General features: G+C 39.7%; 1 protein-coding gene and 1 pseudogene across 2 annotated transcripts in view; both read right to left on the reverse strand.

Annotated features, from left to right (window-relative positions):
- Positions 1-7,878: 7,878 nt before the first annotated feature.
- The window catches only part of SDHA (succinate dehydrogenase complex flavoprotein subunit A), a 45,166-nt gene continuing 32,379 nt past the window's right edge, over positions 7,879-20,665 (reverse strand). For both annotated transcript variants that reach the window (XM_026721724.2, XM_087916041.1), the window contains 3 exons: positions 17,126-17,256; positions 11,089-11,202; positions 7,879-8,545 (listed from right to left, as the gene is read on the reverse strand). In XM_026721724.2, coding sequence (XP_026577509.1) covers positions 8,459-8,545; positions 11,089-11,202; positions 17,126-17,256 — 332 coding nt within the window. In that variant the 3' untranslated portion in view covers positions 7,879-8,458. The remainder of the gene's footprint in view (positions 8,546-11,088; positions 11,203-17,125; positions 17,257-20,665) is intronic.
- LOC148124109 (uncharacterized) lies at positions 11,209-15,738 on the reverse strand (annotated as a pseudogene).

Here is a 20,665-nt window from a genome sequence, read left to right on the forward strand (position 1 = left end):
AGAAAAAAAGCTGCTAGAAACTCCTTCATTATTCAGATTTTTTTTTATCCTAAAAATGTCTACAATGTTCTCCAAACATATTTCGCCTGTTTGAATTTCGCCTTGTCTTTTTTCCACTTCTAGCAATAAAGTATTTCATGTTATAGATGCACTTTGTTTTCATTACGGGGAAATTACTTTTTTTTTTTTATCCCAGTAGCCTTGAAAAAATTCAGGATATGATCAACCATCAGATATATCTCTTGGGCTCCATTGCATATGTGTGGTCTTCTCCCATGTTCCATCCAGGACAATTGGGGCAGAGTAGCTAGAAGGCTTATTACATTTTCTTTTTTGTTTTTTAAAATTTGATAAATAATTGTTCAAAGTTGAAAATTATTACTGTTTGATAACTGAGTTAGCTCAATATATGTATTTTCCACAAAATATTTTGAATTTTGTGTTTTATTTTTCTATCCTGTATCTGGGTGCCTTAGATAAAAAGTTCAAGATACACTCAGTTCATTCTTTCTTAAAAAGGTTATACTCCCTTAAGTATCTCGGAACCATTGAACCATTTCACATATCTTGGAGCACCAGGGAAATTCCAGAGACTGGAAGAATTGATGTAATTCCGTCTTCAGAGAAAAAAGAAAAAAAATCAAATCCAGGATACTACAGATCAGTTAGCCTGACATCAATACCTGGGAAAATCCTGGAACATGTCAGCAATGATCAAGAGAAATAGGAGGCACTTGAGCTAAATTTCAAATGTTACTGCAAAGGATCTGAATACTCATGCCAATGTGATATTTCAATTTTTTTTAATACATTTACAGACATTCCTAAAGTTCTGTTTTCACTTTGTCATTATAGGGTACTGAGTGTAGATTAATGAGAAGAAAATAATTTCAACAACTGTAGAATCAGGTTGCAGCATAACAATATTAACAAAGTAAAGGGGATCTAAATACTTTCTGAATGCACTGTATGTTCTAAAGCATTGGTTGCAAATCAGTGGGCCATGGCCCCACTGGTGGTTTGTGAGAAAATTTTGGTGGGCCGCAGAGAAATGTCACCCCCAGAGCACACCCCCAAAGCAATTAATCTAGGCTGCACGGGAACACAGGCCTACATTGCCCACATGGCCCGTGGGAACCCTTCCCACTCACTCATTCCTTACCTGGCAAACTTTCCTGCAAAGTTGCTATTTCCCCCCACCATCAGCTGTTCTGCTGTGCCAGGAGATTTAGATTAGCTAGAAAGCAGGAAACCATTGGATTTCTTGCTTTCTAGCTAATCTTTAGATCTTTGGCTCTGCTTTTAAGCAGAGCCAAACCTTCCTTAGGACTGAAGCTTCTATTATTCAGTGCAGACTCAGGTAGCTGATGGCAGAAAAATAGATCTCTGAATGAATCTGTGATTCTGTGAGCAACTCAATCTTCCTGCCTGCTTTGCCTGTTTTTGGGTAAATGTTGCTCTTTTTTTATAAAAAAAATATTTACACGCATGGTGTTTTGTGAGTTAATTTTATGAATTTTCTTGTAAGCAAATTTTATGTGACAGACTCAGGTAGCCGATGGCAGAAAGATAGATCTCTGAGTGAATTTGTGATTTTTGTGAGCAGCTCAATATGCCTGCCCGCTTTGCCTGATTTTGGGTAAAAGTTGCTCTTTTTTTTATAAAAATAAATATTTACAATATTTACATACAAGCCATGCCCAGCCAGTCACATGACCACCAAGCCACACCTACAAATTAGGGCACACCCACAGAACCAGTTAAGAAATTTGAATCCCACCCCTCCCTCTGTGTGTTTGTGTGTGTGTGTGTGAGAGAGAGAGAAAGGTTAGATCAGATCTCTCTCCCTCTCTCTCTCTCTCTCTCACACACACACACATACACACACACACACACTGTCAGCAAGCCACCATCAGTCAACATTCATATTAGTGGTCCTTAGGATTTAAAATTATGAGTTTGGTAGTCCCTGAGGTCCAAAAGGTTGGCAACCCCTGTTCTAAAGAACACATAGAGGAGTGTCCTCTCACTGCCACTGACTTCAATATGGTAGGTGTGGCCAAGTCATCTAAGTTCCATGCCTTTTAATGTAAATTTCAAGTTAAAATGGATAAGGCTTCATTCAGTAACATTCTGAAACCAATGGGTGTTGCTGACATCTGTTATTTGTCTCACAAATACATTAAATCAATGTAAACAGTCTGTGCTTTTTGAAATAGAATAATTTGAAATACAATAAATCCAAATCAGTTCAAATCAGGTTAGTATTCTGAACAAGCTAAACATTTGTACATACAAGCATTTTCTGTTTAATATGTTCATTTTTAAAAGTTACAGCATATATTCAGTATATCACAGAAGTGAGTACATCCCCACACATTTTGTAAATATTTAAGTATATCTTTTCATGTGAGAACACTGAAGAAATTACACTTGGCTCCAATGTAAAGTAGTGAGTGTAGTGAGCTTGTATGACAGTGTAAATGTGCTGTCCCCTCAAAATAATGCAACACATAGCCATTAATGTCTAAACTGCTGGTTTTTATTTTGCCAATTATATTTAGATATATCTTTCTGCCATTGTTTGAAAATGGAATCTCTAATCAATCTCGATATAGTCTAAAATAAAAATAACATTCTGGGTTGTACATTAATTTTAACTACTTAAATTCTACCCATTAATGACAAATCTAATTTTTGTCATCTATTTAAATCCAATTTTATCTCCTTCCATATTTTACTGTAATTATTTTTGTAAAGCTTAAAATTTTCCTCAGTAAAAGTCACCCCTAAGTACTGTACCTTTTCCACAACTTTAAAACCAGTTTTAAATTCCAATTTCTTCTGATGCTCCACATTTATGTTCTTAGTCAGTATTGTTGTCTGTGATTTATATATTCTTAAACCTGCCATTTCTCCAAACGTTTTAATCTTCGTCATAACATATTCAATGTTCTCTAGAATTGGTGTTGTACAAGATGTAGAGTTTTTACAAAACCAAAATGACCTGTTATCTTTGAGTCATGGCTTTTTCAAAGCCATAGTTTGCTGAATTGCTGGGATATATAGTTTGACCCCTACCCCCACTAAGCCATCACATAACATGCACTCCGTCTGGTGGGTTTGGAACCACTCATCTTTTTCTAATGCCGCTTTTAGCATACTGAGTCAATCATCCACTATCTGATGTTTGAATTTCCTCTGAGCCCTAGTAATTATTGGGGTTACCAGCTACGGAGTTGGGATGACCAGCCTGACGATTTCAGGCTTGGAACTATTATATTGCGGTAAAAAAATAAAAAAGCATTCGGTAAAAATTTCTTCCCTCCTGGAAGCTACCACAATATAAAATTGATCTGGTTAAATACTGAGCCCAGTGAACTTGTTTAGGGGACAATTTCCTGGGAGTTTTCAGGGCCTCCAGATTTTTCTGGCCTGTCTGTCAATTCTTTGAATGGAGCTTTATTCCTTTCTAGTAAGTGCCACCAGGTCAAGAGCACTCAGAGTATTGTGCATGCCTCTTTCTCCCACACTGCTCACCTGCTCTCAGTCTCAATTATTTCTTTAGCGATGCAAGTGCATGGTTGTAGAACCCGTTAATTTGTCTGTAACTATACGACTCCCATAGGTACATCACTAGCATCTGCCTGAATAATAACATGGGTGTTTGGATCGGGATGCTTTAACACTGGTTCACCCATGAATAAATGCTTAAGTTTCCTAAACACCACTAGAATCTAATCCAGCAGTAAACTTCTTGCAAGTTCAGTTTAGTGAAAATCTTCTCATTGACAAGGTAGGCCATCATGTCCTTCATGAGACATGATGGATAAACATTTTTCAATCTAGACTACAGTAAGCCCATGGTAATAAAGGATTATGAAGGGACCTGTCTTTTTTTCTCCTTGGGAGTCAATGTGATCCAAGGGAACAGGTGGAAGATGAGATGGCCAGTCAAGTGGAAGGAGCCCACTGAGGTCCAATCGCCACCCATATCCCATCGATGGAGCAACTGAGGGAAAGGTTTGGCGGCTTGAAGACCCGGGCAACCACATCTCCTGGGACCATGGTAGTACTAACCAAGACAGGAGGAGTGGATGACCCAATACTAAGTGGCACCCTCACTGCTATGAAGGCTAGGCTGGAGATTGTGGCATCCTCCTTGGGCATAAAGAGGGTTCTTACAGCCCTATTGGACTCAGGGTGCATGAGGTATGTAATTAGCCTCCAGGTAGTAGACAGCCTGGATATAAGACTGAGAAAGCTAAGGAAACCATGGCATTTTCCCAGTTAGATGGCTGAATAACAGTGCCAGTGATCTGCCTGACCAAACCAGTGAAGCTCAAAGAATAGAGACTATTCACTTCATCGTATACCAGAGATGACCGAGCCCATGGTCCTGGGGTTAATGTGATGGAAGTGGAACCTGGCTCTGAATTGGGACAGAGACAAATAGCAGATGCAAAGGGAAGCCACCAACCAGCAGGGGCTAGTGAAGTGTTAAAAGCCAGCCATGCGCCTGTGGCCAGGAGAGTGAAAATGCAACCTGCTAATACACTAAAGGGAGGTGGTGAGCTAGAGCCGCTGATTCCACAGGAATAACACGAACTAGTTGAGGTCTTCAGCAAACAGGAAGCAGATACATTCTCACCCCAGGTCCATAGACTGCACAATTGAGATCATGCAAGAGGCCAAGCTATACAAATCACAAATGTACTTGATGGCATCCAGGAAGATGGAAAAGGGAATTTAGAGAAAAGAATCTGGCTAGGGGGTTAATTTAACCAGTAAAGTCAAGGATGGTTGCCCCCATGGTCTTGAAGAAGATGGATCTTTTATGCTATGCATGGACTATAGGGGCCTAAACTGTATTTACATTTAAAACATGTACCCCCTCCCTCATTTGAGGGACATATTAAACTATCTATTCAAAAGGAAGATTTATCTAAGCTGGACTTGAGAGAGGTGTACTACTGAAGAGGATAAAAGAGGGAGATGAATGGACACTGGCATATAATTGTGCCCTGGGATGTTACAGTTTCAAATGATGCTGTTTGGTCTGCAGGGAGTGCTTGATGTATTCATGCAACTAATAAACAAGTCCTGCACTAGCACCTGTATAAATGGGTCTTGGTGTACCTGAACAATACATTAATATACAGCAAGACCCTGGAAGAGCGTATGAAACTAGTCAGAGTGGTGCTCAAAAAATTATGAAAAACTCAGCTCTACACAAAATTATCAAAATGTGATTTCCACCCCCTCTGGGCAGTTGTCTGCAGATGCTTGAGCTGATTAGCAGCAAGTGGGTTTTTTAACTACAGAGAGTCCGTGAGCTTGGAGCAACTTAGTTCCTCCTTTGATTGTACTGGAAACAGCTGATTGCCGGCCAGGCGGGAAGTAAGTCAGATCAGATCTTCATTTGATTCAATTAATGCCACTTGATTCAATTAATGAATTTGATTTTTTTAACTTTGTAAAATTGAATCGGATTTATTTGATGAATGTTTTGACTTACAAACCTAACGGGCAGGCTCCATTAAGTTAATACCTCGAGGATTACCTGTATGTGGATGGCACTATTGCTTCAGCCAGCCTGCAAGATAATGGAAATTTCTTCAGGAAACACCCAATGTCCCTGAGGTGATGTTCACATTTCTTGGAAAACCTCCAAGGCAGGAGGAAAAACATTTGTCTTGTGGATATTTCTGTACTTCATCTTACCTGGAGTCTGCCAGCTTGTATGGGTGGAGTGTGCCAGTCCTTCTGGCTGATGAAGTAGATAATTTAGCAAACATATAAGTGTCAGGGTGTTCGGGATTTCTTCTTGCTTTGAGGATCCCATCTTTACTCAGCTGAATAAATGCTTATTGAGGCAAAACTTATCGAGGCAAATACCTAGACTTTGTCTTCATTTCTATTGAGCCAACCTGAAACCAGCAAAATATTTTTGGGGACTATAGTAGGGCAAGTACTCAGCCCCAGGAAGCCCAAGAAGAGAAAAGCACCAAGTTTCTGGGGTTTCCTGGAGGTCCCTCCCTTCTTGACTCTACCAGGGATCTAAATTTTGGAGGACCAGGCTTTATATTGCCTCTATTTGGTTCCTATAAGGCTGATGACTAGGCTAATGACTAGGTAAGGAAGATCATTTTACCCTAACCCTTTTCTCTCGCCTCTTTAGTCTGTGCTTTGCTTTTGAGTATTGTGTGAAAGAGTGCGTTTCATCCGAGTTACCCTACCATTGACCAGAGCAGGGTGGACTGGTTGGCCTCACCTAACCCTCCATGTCTGGAAGTGCTTAGAAAGCAAGGGGGGGGGGTATTCTTGTGATCCAAAAGGTTGTGAGGTTGCTGTAGTATAGGAGTTCCTCTTACATACTTCCTGCTGTTGACCAGACCTAGGAGGAAACCAATGATCTCAGCTGCCCATGGCTCCCTGCTAGGCCATTGTGCCCTTGACCAGAGGTTTCACATTGTGGGAAGAGGGGGATGTCAGTGGATTTCTTGTGGCCCAACAGGTTCTGCAAGGATGTGTCCGGCTTAGCTCAGAGCAAATCTGAAATCAAGATGAGTAAGAATAAAGGATATATCCTCAGCCCTCTTGAGTGTGTTGTAAGGAACTTTTATAAGCTTAAAAATCCATCATGATATGAAAAACAAAACCTTGGTTAAATACAGTGCTCTTTTGCATCAGGGATCAATTGACTTAGGAGTCTTGTGAGACAATGGGAGACTAAGCCCAAAGGAGCATCGAAGAAAATCAACAGGTTTACCTTTTTGGACCTTGCAAGGAAAGAGACAGATTTTAAAAGACTTATGGTGCCTTCCAGTACCTTAGCATCCTGCTCCTTCTGCTCCCGCATCCTATAATCCTTGCTGAACATCTTTCTACTGGAAGGAGGGAGCTCCAGAATGTCCTTGTTTATACTACCCCTTTTTTCTACTTCTGATCTCCATGAGTGAAAAGGCAGACTTGGTTCCTACACTGAGCCTCACATAAATACTTTGATCTGATCCTGTCCATTATCTATACTCACAACTCCAATTGGGCAGACCACAAGTCATGTTAGATGTTTTCCTTACATTGGAAGAGAAGCTGCTAAGGAGAGAAATGCCCTTTTCCCTGAGACCGATGCTAAGTTGTCTAGTGAGAGCTATGACAGTCCACATTATGAATACTTGAAAGCATTCCAAGATCTCGTCATTGCCTTGCAAACTGCCATTCCAAAACAGAAGAAATTAGGAAAAATATATCCGCTGCTCTCAGAAAGCCCAAATGACGTTCTTGAGTGCCTTTATCAGGCCTTGGACAGCAACTTGAACCTGAAAGTCTTGGAGAATCACCGTCTGCTGAACATGTTTTTATTGGCCAGAGCACTTCTGACATCGGGACATACAAAGTGACACACAATGTCTTTGAAAGACCTCCAAAGGAGGAGGATGACTATTTCTGTACTCTTCTGGCTATTTCTCTACTTCTTTATCTTATCTAGAGTATGCCAGCTTGTCTGGTTGAGTGTGCCAATCCTTCTGGATCATGAAGTAGATAATTTAGCAAATATACAAATATGAGAGTCTCTGTGTATTCAAGGTTCCCTCTTGTTTTGAGGGGCATGTCTTTATTCGGCTGAATAAACATGTAAAGCTTATCAAGGCAAATACCTGGACTCAAACAGGGCTGTTTCACATTATTTTCCCAGGGGCCAGGTGTCCTTGAACATGCCAATTCTCATACCTCTGTTTCTGTCAGGGCTGTCAGCCCCTCTTCTCTCTCATTGCTACTCTCTTACATTCCACTGCCCTGTCTTCCCTCCCTAGCATTTTATGACAGGATGCTAGCAAAGCGTAGAAGCTGAAGATGGCAGATCTGACACAATAATTATCAATTTATCTTTATTTATTTTACTAAGCTGGAAGTATTTTCAAAAACACTCATAGTTTTAGTTTTAGTGCTTGTAACAAACAAGAAAAGCCCATCTGAAATAGCATTCATAATCACAATGACTGCAGCAATTACATTTTTAAATGCTACCTAGTTACTAAAAGTTACAATGCAGTAATAAATGTATGTAAGCACATATCAATCTAGTAAATTATACTCTACATTGCTGGTCCTGATGATGCTCTTACATTCAATAAAAGCCCCTCATTTCCATCATATGCATATAGTTTCTTAATATAGAAATGTATTACAGGACAATGTAAATAATGTATGCTATAAGCAGATTCCTAGTGTACTGAGAGAGTTAGAAACTGACTCACATGCAAGAACATTTTGATATAGCAGTATGTAGCTCATGTCTCACAACTCAGCTTTCTCACACAGCAAACATAAAAAATTAGAGCAGATTTTGGATTTTGAAAGCTTTAAATTAACTGCTATTTTATCTACTACAATAGATAACATTTGCTTCGTATATTTGCATATGCATTACAAACAAAAATTCAAATCAAAATAACTAATAAGACCGAATAGCTGGAGGAACTGAAGCACAATCTTCTTCATTCAGAGTTTTATCTATTACAGGTCTATAATCCAGTGTAACCTTTAAAAAAAATAAGAGTTCATCTTATTAATAAAGTATTATTAATACTATATATCTCATTTACTGTGTAAAAATTCTGATTTTACTCTTTACATTGATATTAATACATTTACAATTTATTATGATATATTACCATAAATATTTAAAAATTTAGCTATGTGAAAAACATTGTAAGAAAGAAATCAAGACTATAAAGAAATATTGCCACATTCATACTGAAATTATATTTTTTATTTCTGTAATTAAGTAGCATAAATTCTTATATAACAAAATTTTAATTCAAACTTCAGGTCAACTTTGGTGAACCTTCATTTTCCAGATCATATATCAATATAATTTTTACCTTTGCTATAAAGTGGCTTAGTAAGCATTAAGGCCATTGAAACCATGCCAAGATAGTTCTACATATATTTCTAGTTGCGGGAAGTCAGAAACATATAAGATGCTGTTCACCTAGGATCAGTCCCTTTAATAAATACCATCTAAGCAGGATCAAGAGGTTTTATTTAGCATCCTACATAATAAATAAAGATTATTTATCCCAATCTCCTGCCCTATTAGATTTTTCCCAATCTCCTGCCCTATTAGATTAGATTAGATTTTCCTTATCTAGCCAATGCCCAAGGCTCACATACAATGGTACCTTGGTATTCATCCTTAATTAGTTCAGGGAGGCAAATGAATACTAAAAAGGATGAGTATCAAACAAACCATGTCACTTATGTGGCCCTTTGTTTAGGCTGGGAAGGATTTCCTATCTGGATTTCCTATCTGTTCCTTTTCCTATATCAGTGACCTTCCCAGCTTCTTGTCCACACTTTGTGGCTGTCCTCCATCCTTTGCAGTGTGTTGAGTACCAAAATATGCTGAATACTGGGATATTTTCACATGAAAATGTGTTGTATACAAAATTCAAGAAATTCTGAAGTACTGAGGTACACTGTATTAGAAATTATTATTTAAAGTAAGGCTAGGAGTACAGGTAGCCCTTACTTGATGACTTATTGATCAAAATTGTGATGGATTCAACAAAAAGTTACTTATAATCCATCCTCAAAGTTACAATTGTTGCACCCATCCCCTGGCAACCACATGATCAGTTAGAGTGCTTAGCAATTGGCTTGCATTCATGACTGGCTGCAGAATCTGTCATATGACTGCAATATCCAATGGGCTATTTTGCTCTTTTCCAGCAAAAATGCCCCTTCAGGAGACTGGATCAGCTTAATGACTACATGCTTTTTTTACATTGTGACTCACTTTTTTTCCTATTGTGACTCACTTTGACAATAATAGTAGCAAAATCAAGTGATATCATGTAACCTGATTAACTACAATTAATTATAATTAAAATTTGAAGTCCAACTTTAGTTGTTAAGCAAGGATTATTTGTATTGTAAAGCACATTGGTGACTTTAGAAAGGTGAGATTAAATATGACAATATTTTGATATAATGATGGTTCAAACTAGGCTGAATCTGGCCTTTAACTCCAAATCATCTAGCTTGTAGCCCCAATACGAAATATAGGTAGACTTTATTTAATTACCTTAACTGGGACTGGAATATTTGTTGCTAAAAAGGTAGGTATTAGGTAACATATTACATAACTATTTTGCTTAGCAATTGGAGTTCTAGTCATCCCAGTGTAGTTATTAGGTAAGAAAAAATACAATTGTTAGGTAAGGACTTCCCATTTTTCCTGCCTTATACAAATTGTTGGCAAGAAAACAATGAAGGTCAGCTGGGATTGCAAGGGTTGACAGTGACAGATTATAAAGTAGAGATGGGGGAGAATAGGTGAGTTGGAAAAATTGCATGCATACTGTGATTATCAATGTAGGAGGATTGCCAAATGCCTAAATTTTGACCCCATTATCAAGCAGCTGCTACAACAGCTATAACTTTGAATGGTTCCGATCGAATGCATGTTAAGTGAGGATTACCTGTATATCTGACCTACTATGGTCCTAAAACAAAATTCATGTTTGTAATTCTATTACAAATACTTTCAACATCAGTGTATTCATCTGATCCAAAAGGACAGATCAGCTCGCCATTCACGCCCAAACATGGCCTCTTTTTATCTATGTCAGGGATGCTCAACCCCGGGCCACAGACAGAACAGGCCTGTGGAAGTCATTGAAGCTCCACCCATGCATGCACAAAATCCAGGCAGTGTGCAAAACCATGCCTCTCGGTCTGCATAAAAACCGCCCTCCATAGAATCGGTTGGGGACCACTGCCCTAGTGGTTCCTAATTCCTGGTCTAGATCCAATTATGCAAGGAAGTTCACATAGTGACTTTCAGCTTATACCTTCTCTACCAGGGATACTTCACTATTCAAAAAAAAAAGGAAAGATGGAAAAAGACTCAGTTGAGGCTCTGACTCCTCATGGAAAAGCAAGAGATGCATATAAATCCTTCAAGCACAGTATTCTGTACTATTTCTAATAATTTATTTAATCATTCCTTTCAAGACCCATGTTACTAGAAGTATCATACAACTAAATAAATATTAAAATTAAGGAAATGTTTTATACCTTCCCGGTCTTCACATCTACGTAAGAGAGTGTGTGTTTTCTCCAATGCTGCTCAAATGGTTTCTTCTGCTGTCCTGGAATTGGTTTAGAATAATCATATTCATCTATCCTAACCTAAAACATAAAATACATGTAAGGGTATATTATATTTTAAACTCCCATTCAGTTAAGATCAGTATGTTTCAAAACAACATAACTAGCTTAACGCACCTTAAATGGTAAATATAATGTTGGTTCTCATACTGATAACAGATTCAAATGTCTGCTAATTAAATAACCCAGCTCTTATATATTTTACAATAACAAAATTGGAAGTGATCTTGAAGGTCTTCTAGTCCAATGTCGTGCTCACACCCTGTACCATTCTGGACAATGTCCAATCTCTTCTTAAAAACCTCCAGTGATGGAACACCCGCAATTTCTGGAGGCAAGCTGTTCCACTGGTTCTGACAGGAAATTTTTCCATAAGTCTAGGTTGGATCTCTCTTCGATAAACTTGTATCTTTTACTTATCTGGTGCGTTGGAAAATAATTCCCTTTTTTTCTGTGACAACCTCTCATATACAGGAAGCTTGCTTCCATATCACCTCTAATCCTTCTCTTCGTTAGAGCAGACATGCCCAGTTCCCACAACATATGCTTTAGCCTTCAGTCACCTAATCATCTTCTCTGCACTTTCTACAGTCTCAACATGTTTTGTATCGTAGTGACCAAAACTGGATACAGTATTCCAAGTGTGGTCCTACCAGTGGTACTAATATTTAATATGATATTGATAGCATCCTTCTGTTGATGCAGTCTAGGACTGCATTGGCTTTTTTGGCAGCTGCAGCACATTGCTAGCTCATACTTAAGTGATTGTTTACTAGGACTCCTAGATCTGTATCACAGTTACTGCTATTGAACCAGGTACCACCTATTCAATACCTGTGCATTTGGTTTTTCTTCCCTAAGTGCAAAACTGTACTTTTTTTCACCACTGGTAGGACCACACTTGGAACTGATGTCAGGCTGATTGCCTTTTGTTGGCTAGGAGCCAATGTTCAAATCTGTCAAAGATCCTTCTGGATATTAAACCTATCTTCTTCAGTGTTGTGCCAGCTTGGTATTGTCTGCAATTCTGATGAGTTCCCTTTCTATCCCTTCATTTAAATCATTATGAAGATGTTGAACAGTACTGGATTTTGGACAGAATCTTGTAGATATAGTTCCACTTAGAACCACACATTAAGTGTGATTGGTTAGCTGGTTATGAATCTATCTGGTGGTACTGCTGTCTAACCCTCATTTTTCTATCTTAACAAGTAGGCTGTGGTGTACCCTGTACTTGCCTTACTGAAGTCCAAGTATACTACGTCCACAACATTTAACTGGACCTCTAATTATTGTAAGACAATAATTTGTCTTATTGAACAAATCCAATAAGATTTATAATCTATTTTTGACAAATTCATGTTGCTTCTAGTAACAACTTTGCTTATTTCGAATTGTGTGCCGATGTGTTGCTTGATTATTTTTTCCAGGATTCTTCCAGGTACTGATGTCAGGCTGATTTCCTGGATCCATTTTCCTCCTTTTTTGAAGATTAATTTCTTCCTGTGATGATCCACATCAGCTTCTTTCCAATCTCTGGTATTTCCCTGGTGCTCCAGGATTTTTGAAAGATATGGTTCAACGGTTCCAAGATCATGTCTATCCGCTCCTTCAGAACTCTGGGGTGTAATCCATCTAGTCCTGATGCTTTGAACTCGTCTAGAGTGGATAGGTGTTCTCTTGACTATTTTGACTTGTGTTACTAATCTGTCTTTGTCAAGTTGGACTATTTTTCCTTTTACATAAAGAGGTGCAAAACAAATTAAGCAATTCTGTTTTCTTTCTCTTGTATTTTTTTCTGAACTCTTTTATTGTATTCTCTCGCCCTTCCTTTATGCGACCAAACAGAAGACCTGCCACTAATTCTTCATTCAGAATATTGCACATTTTTTCCCAAAACTTTAATCCCATTCACTGGAACATAACATAAAATCTCCATTCTATGACTTCCTACTTTCATTGTTTGGGACTGAATGGAGAGTTATAGATTCAGGCTCAATCAAGACATTGCATATGTTATGGGCACTTGATATTGACAGAAGCACTGTATTAAAGATGCCTGCAGCACTTATTCTCCTCCACTCTGCACTGGTGGAAGAATTATATTTGGAGCACATTTCCAAAAAATGGTATGCCATTTCTTAAATCAGAAGTGAGATGGTTGCTAAGCTAGAGAGAAAGAAGAGACAGACAAAGAACCAGAGCCAGAGTTACTGCAAAGGTCATTGGTTGCAGCCATCCATTCAGTGACCTGTACCTGAGCCATTTTTTTATTTTATTTTTGCCCCTTTGTGAAGGGTGGAGTAGTTGTTTAAAGCTGTCTCTTCCTGGGCTGGTTTTCATCAAGTGCTTCACTAAGTGATAACTGCAAATTAACAAGCTTAGCTCTGTAGCCTTGATTGATTTGAACTCTCTGCCTCCCTGGCACCGCTACCTGAAAATACCGAACTGTAAACAGTTTCACACTGAAGGCTTTTGTTGTCAGATGGATGAAATTTGGTCATAAATGTGTACATTGGTTAGAAAATGATTATTATGACTGAGTGCACAGGAAGTTAAGTACATAGACTGGGTTTGATATTTTTATCCACCTGTCAAATGCTTCCCAGGAATTGGGAAAGACAAAAGATGTTGTTCTATAGTGTTAAAGGTATCAACACAGGATATAAGCCAGGGATGGGATCCGACTGGTATAACTACCGGTTCTGTCTATTAGTGTCGTGTGCGCATGCGCAAGTTGCATGAGTGCAATTTACAACCTGCTGAGCTGCCTGGACAGCTGAGCAGCGCTGCATGCAAGTACGCGGCGGATGGAAAACCTTTTTTTCCTGCTTTTTCAACTGTAGCTGTGTCACGCAAATAAAGGTCATGTAAAAGCCCGGGCGGAGGGTGGGTGGGCCAAAACGGCAGCAGACATAGAACCGGTTCTAGGCCTGCTGCTCTTCAGAACTACCGGTTCTACAGAAGTGGACAGAACTGGTAGAAACCCACCCCTGATATAAGCTATTCCAAGTAAAGCAACCTTCTGCATTGGACTGATAGTGATTTTGTCAATGCTGGTGATGTTCAAGTGGTGCTCCAGATATTTTAGGACTGGTCCATAGTGCCTATTACTGTTGTTATTATCTTTGCTTGCTATTATTATTATTATTATTATACACAAAAAACAACAGCGTACACAGCAAATGAGATAACTATGCTGGGTTTTGTATCACAAATCACTAGTCAAACACTTCCCAAGTGTTTAGGACTGCGTGATGTATCAGCAGAGTATGCAAGCAGCTCCCAGTAAGGTGGCCTTCTGCAGCTGACCATTTGTGATTTTGTCAGCGCCAATTGTTTTTAAATGCTTGCCTAGGTCTTTAGGCATAGCACCCAGTGTGCTGAGTACCCCTGGAACCACCTGCACTGGTTTATGCGAGAGTCTTTGCAGTTGGATTTTCAAGTCCTGATACCTGGTGATTTTTTTCAAGTTGTTTCTTGTTGATTCTGCTGTCACCAGGTATGGCAATGTCAATGATCCACACTTTTTTCTTTTCCACAATCGTGATATCCAGGGTATTGTGTTCCAAAACTTTGTCAATCTGTATTTGGAAGTCCCACAGTAGTTTTGCATGCTCATTTTCAACCACTTTCTCAGGCTTATGATCCCACCAGTTCTTTGCTACAAGCAGATGGTAGTTGTGACACAAGTTCCAGTGGACCATCTGAGCGACTGTGTTGTGATGTTGTATGTAGTCAGTCTGAGCCACTGTCTTGCAACAGCTCAAATTGTGAGCGATGGTTTCGTCCGCTTCTTTGCAGAGTTTGCATCTGGGGTCATCAGCAGATTTTTCTATTCTGGCTTTGATTGCATTCATTCTGATGGCTTGTCCTTGGGCTGCAAGAATCAGGCCTTCTGTCTTTTCCTTCAATGTTCCGTTGGTCAGCCATAACCAGGTCTTTTCCTTATCTACTTTTCCTTGGATCTTTTCAAGGAACTGTCTATGCAGTGCTTTGTTACACCAGCTGCCAGCCCGAGTTTTTATTGCTGTTTTCCTGTATTGATTCTTGTTTGCTGCACTTTGAGCAGCTTCTTATTTGTTGACTTCCATCAAAGCTGGTTCAACACTGTCTTTCATGTAATCTGTCAGAGTATGCTTCTCTTCTTTGACTGTCTCCTTCACTTGCAAAATTCCTCTGCCACCTGCTTTTCTGGGTCTGTCATATAGCCTGTCAACATCACTACGTGGGTGCAGCACATAGTGCATGGTCATCAGTTTTCTTGTTTTCCTATCTAGGCTGTTATTATTATTTGTTTCAGTCAACCAGATGTTTAGATTGGATCTGGCATTTTTATCAAGTCCTTCCCATGGATCTGATAGGCAGAGGTTGTTGTTTGATAATATTAAGGATAAGGGTAGTCCACGATTTACAATTGTTGCTTAACAGATGTTGGGAATTATGGCAAACTCTCCAAAAGCCACTGTAGCACTGTGATCACATTACGAGCAACTGCATTCTCTTCGCTGATGATGTAAAGCTATTCAGCACCACAGACAACATGCTACCCTCCAAAAAGACCTTGACTATGTATCAGAATGGTCAAACAAATGACAACTTCAAATTTCAACAAATAAATGCTCTGTCTTACATATTGGCAAAAAAAGAAAGAAGAGAAAATAAAATACAGGCTGGATAGTCAAGACCTTGTTGATGATCCAAGCTCTGTCAAGGACCTTGGAATACTCATCTCTAATGAGCTAAGTGCTAAAGCCCACTGTAACTACATAGCCAAAAAGGCATTAAGAGTTGTTAACCTAATCCTGCGTAGCTTTTTCTCCGGTAATATCATACTACTAACTAGAGCATACAAAACATTTGCTAGACCAATACTTAAATACAGCTCATCAGCTTGGAACCTGCATTATGTATCTGACATTAATACAGTTGAGAAAGTCCAGGAATATTTCACAAGAAACATTCTCCAATCCTCTACTCGTTGCATAATACCTTACGCCACCAGACTTGAAACTCTACACCTAGAAAACCTAGAACTACACCGCCTTTGGTCTAAGTATAGTATATAAAATCATACATTGCAATGCCCTACCTCTCAATGAATACTTCAGCTTCAACCATAATAATACAAGAGCACACAATAGATACAAACTCAATGTTAACTGCACCAGACTTGATTGCAGGAAATATGACTTCAGCAACAGAGTGGTCAATGTCTGGAATACTCTACCTGACTCTGTGGCTTCTTCCGCAAACCCCCAAAACTTTATCCTTAGACTGTCTATTATTGACATTACCCCTTTCCTAAGAGGTCGGTAGGGGGCGTGCATAAGTGCACCAACGTTCCTACCGTCCCTGTCCTATTGTTTATTTTTATTTTTCTTCTATGTATCCTTTTCATGTATTCATAACTATGTTTATATTTATACCTGTTATCTTATAATCGCTTGACAAATAAAATAAATAAATAAATAAAAATAAATAAACTTCAAAGTAGCTAAATGGAACCTTTGTGACAGTATAGATGGATGGGTAGGTAGGTAGATTGATAAATAGATACACATTCATATATACATGGTTAGCTAGAGATTAAAAAATAAGTTTGTAGACATTTTCTATAATAAATGCCTCTTTGGGAAAACATTGAAGACAGCCATGCTCTCCTTTTGGTGGTCTGTACCATTTCGCAAAAGAATCCTTTCTAAGAAATATGAAACACATTAAAGTGATCAAGATAATGACATTATGTATTTTTATAATTTCAGTGACAGAAAACAGTGTGTTTAGACACATTCTTAAGCTATTACAATACAATATAAGTACAGCTTCTTTGATAGAGAAATAGGCGTTGAGAATAGCTCATCAAAAGTACAAACCTTATATTGCCTACACGAAGAGTATTTATGATAGCAGTTGAAGAAATAACTTCTAAATAAATATGTACCTTATAGTCTTCCCTTGCATGAGCTCCACGTGACTCTTTTCGAGCTTCTGCTCCATAAATAGTTTGTAAACCACATAGCATGAGATTTTGTAGTTCCAAAGTCTCTACCAAGTCAGTATTCCAAACAACACCTATAAGTACAACAAAAAGTATGGAGCAGTTTTAGAAATTATAGGGAGAAAGAAGAGCCTTAGCAGATTCACCAGATTCTTCCTTTGGTATAATTTAATAGTACTAGCACAGAAAGCAGAAAGAAGCTTAATACTTTTTTAAGACTCAAAAGCGACTGGATAAATATATTTAGCAATCAATACTGAACACAAAGTATACTTCTGAGTAAGGAAATTAATTGTGAATTTCTCATGTATGAAGGGGTTTCTAGGCTGCAAGAAAGAAAACAAAAAATCTCCAAAAGCTGAGCAGCTTTCCAAATGACATTTTCAATAGTATAGAAACAAGTTATATCAGGACCCGAAAAGCAGCAGCAGGCAAGGAAAACGAAGTTGCAGTTGTATAATTGCCTCAAAGATTTCTTTTCTATAATGCCACATTTGCTGCAGTACTTGCAACTCACCCAATACCAAAAGAGGTTGGGTAATTGCTATGATAATGAGGAGAAACCATTCTTAAAATAATTTCTCCAGTGAATAAAAAGAGTATTAACACAGTTGCACAAATACCTTCAAATTGCATAAATTATAATTTCAGCCTTTTCTGCCACAGACTTTATTTTTAGAATTTTCTACAAATCAGGATTGGAAGAAGCTATTTAAGTCACTGATGTCAACCCTTCTCAGTGAAGGAATCTAAACTAAAGCAACATGAGCAGTTGGTTGTTTAACTTCTGTTTGAATATCTGCAACAAAGGCAAATCTATCATATTTTTTTTAGTAATTGGTCCCACTGTTTTTCTAAACTTTCAACCAGAATCTGTTTCCTATAATTTAAGATTACTGTGCTAGGACTGTAATGCATAGGTAGTCCACAACTTACAACCGTAATTAAGTCTGGCAATTATGGTAGTAAATCATGACAATCATAAAGCGAGTAATCACATGACTAAACCCAATTTGAAACTTATCATATGGTAATAAATGGAGGTGGGCTGCCAAGGATACATTTCAACTCCCTCCCCCTGTTATCTCCTTCCAGCTCTGCCATTTTGGCCACCCTGCATTTAATTAATTAATTAATTAATTGCCGCCTATTCGCCCATGGCGACCTGAGGCGGCTTATACAATGTAAAACCATATTTAAAACAAAAAATAAAAATAAAGACAATAAATACTAACAAAAAGAATAAAATAAAATAGTAAAGTACAATAGAACAGAATTTGGGAAAACAAAAAACAAAACAAAAACCAACTCCCAACCCTGCCCCAACGACACCAGATCACACTAGCCATCTGACGGGCTCCATTCCTCTCTGGGTTCCCCAGGCCCACTGGCAAACACTGGTCTTCAGTGCCTTTCGGAAAATTATTAGTGAGGGGGCCATTCTAATCTCTGGGGGAATGATGTTCCAGAGATGGAACCACTAGGGAGAAGGCCCTTCTTCTGGGTCCCACCAGGTGTATCTCCCTCAGGGGTGGGACCTGCAACATTCCCTGCCTCCTCATTCTAATGGGTCAGGTAGATGTCACTGGCAAGAGATGTTTCCTCAGATAATCCGGACTCAAGCCATGAAGGGCTTTAAAGGTGACAATCAGCACCTTGAATTGAATCTGGAAGCAAATTGGCAACCAAAGCAGCTCCTGCAGGAGAGGTGACACATGTGCACACTGGGGTCTGCATAAAACCATGCAGACCGCTGCATTTTGTACCAACTGGAGCTTCCGGATGCTCTTCAAGGGCATCCCCATGTAGAGCACGTTGCAATAATCAAGACGAGAAGTGACCAGGGCATGAGTGACTGTGAGTAGGGACCGCTGATCCAGGAACAAGCGTAACTGGTGCAGAACCCGCAGTTGCACAAAGGCCCTCCTGGCCATGACCGCCACCTGCTCTTTGAACAGGAGTTGTGAATCCAGGAAAACCCCTAGATTATGCACAGGATCTGTTTGGGGTAATGCCATCCCATCCAAGACTAAAGGTGGTAATTCTCCCCGAACCAATGAACCCTAAACCCAGAGCCATTCGGTCTTGCAAGGGTTCAATTTCAGCCTGTTGCTCCCCATCTAGCCCCCAACAGCCTCCAGGTACTGTGAGAGGGAAGATATAGCAATACTTAACTCACCATGGACCAAGACATATAGCTGAGTATCATCAGCATATTGGTGATACCTCAGTCCATAGTGACAGATGATCTCACACAGCGGCTTCATATAAATGTTCAACAGGAGTGGAGAGAGTACTGAGCTCTGCGGAACCCCATAAAGCAGTGGGAGAGGGCTGGATCTCTCCCCTCTTAACAACACTGATTGAGAGCAGCCACAGAGGAAGGAAGTGAACCAAGACAGCACAAGGCCTCCCACTCCCATCCCCCGAAGCCGTCCCAGGAGAATCCCATGGTCAATGGTATCAAAAGCTGCCGAGAGGTCAAGTAGAGCAAGAATGGATGCACTACCCCCATCCCATTCCCGCCAAAGATCATCTAAAAGTGCGACCCATGCTGTTTATGTCCCAAATCCAGGCCTGAATCCTGACTGGTAGGTGTTGAGATAATTTGTTTCATCCAGAAACCCCTGGAGCTGCTGCGCAACCACCTTCTCAACCACCTTCTCCAAAAAGGAAAGATTGGAGATAGGTTGGAAATTTTCCAACTGGGTGGAGCTCAGCGATGGCTTCTTAAGAAGACGGTGGACCACAGCCTCCTTAAAGTGCTGGGGCATGGTCCCCTCCTGTAGAGAAGCATTAATCACCACCAGAGTCCACCTGCCTGTCATCTCCTGGGAAGCTTGCACAAGCCAGGAGGGACATGGGTCTAAAATATAGGTGCTCGCGCGCATACTCCCTAGGATCCTGTCCACTTCCCCAGGAGCAACAGGGTCAAACCGTTCCCAGATAATAGGGCAAGAACCTGCCTCAGGAGCTTCCACCAGATCAGCAACCATGCTGGCATCCAACTGGGAACGAAATCAAGCGATTTTGTCTTCCAGAAAATCCGCAAATTCCTCAGCGTGCCCCTTCAGGTGGACCTCAATCTCCTCCTTTCCTAAGAGGAGACGGCTCACCTTAAAGAGGGTCGCTGGGCGATTATCTGCAGACACAATTAGTGTGGAGAAGTATTTACACTTCACCTCACGAATTGCCACAAGGTAGGCCTTAGGAGCAGCTCTTACCTGTGCTTGATCAAGTTCATCTCCTGGATTCCACCAGCGGCACTCTAGATGTCTCCTCATGCATTTCATCCCTCTCAGTTCCTCTGTATACCACAGGGCACAGAGAGGTCTATGGGTGAGGAGAGGTCGCAAGGGTGCAATCCTATCCAGAGCCTCAGTCATCTTCCTATCCCAAACAGTGACTAAGAGCTCAGCTGGACTGCATAATAGATCTGTAGTTATAACCCCCAGCTCCTTCTGGAACCGATCTGGGTCCATT

Source organism: Pseudonaja textilis, chromosome Z, assembly GCF_049901715.1.
Source record: "Pseudonaja textilis isolate UNSWEBS1 chromosome Z, rPseTex1.2, whole genome shotgun sequence".
Lineage (NCBI taxonomy): Eukaryota > Metazoa > Chordata > Lepidosauria > Squamata > Elapidae > Pseudonaja > Pseudonaja textilis.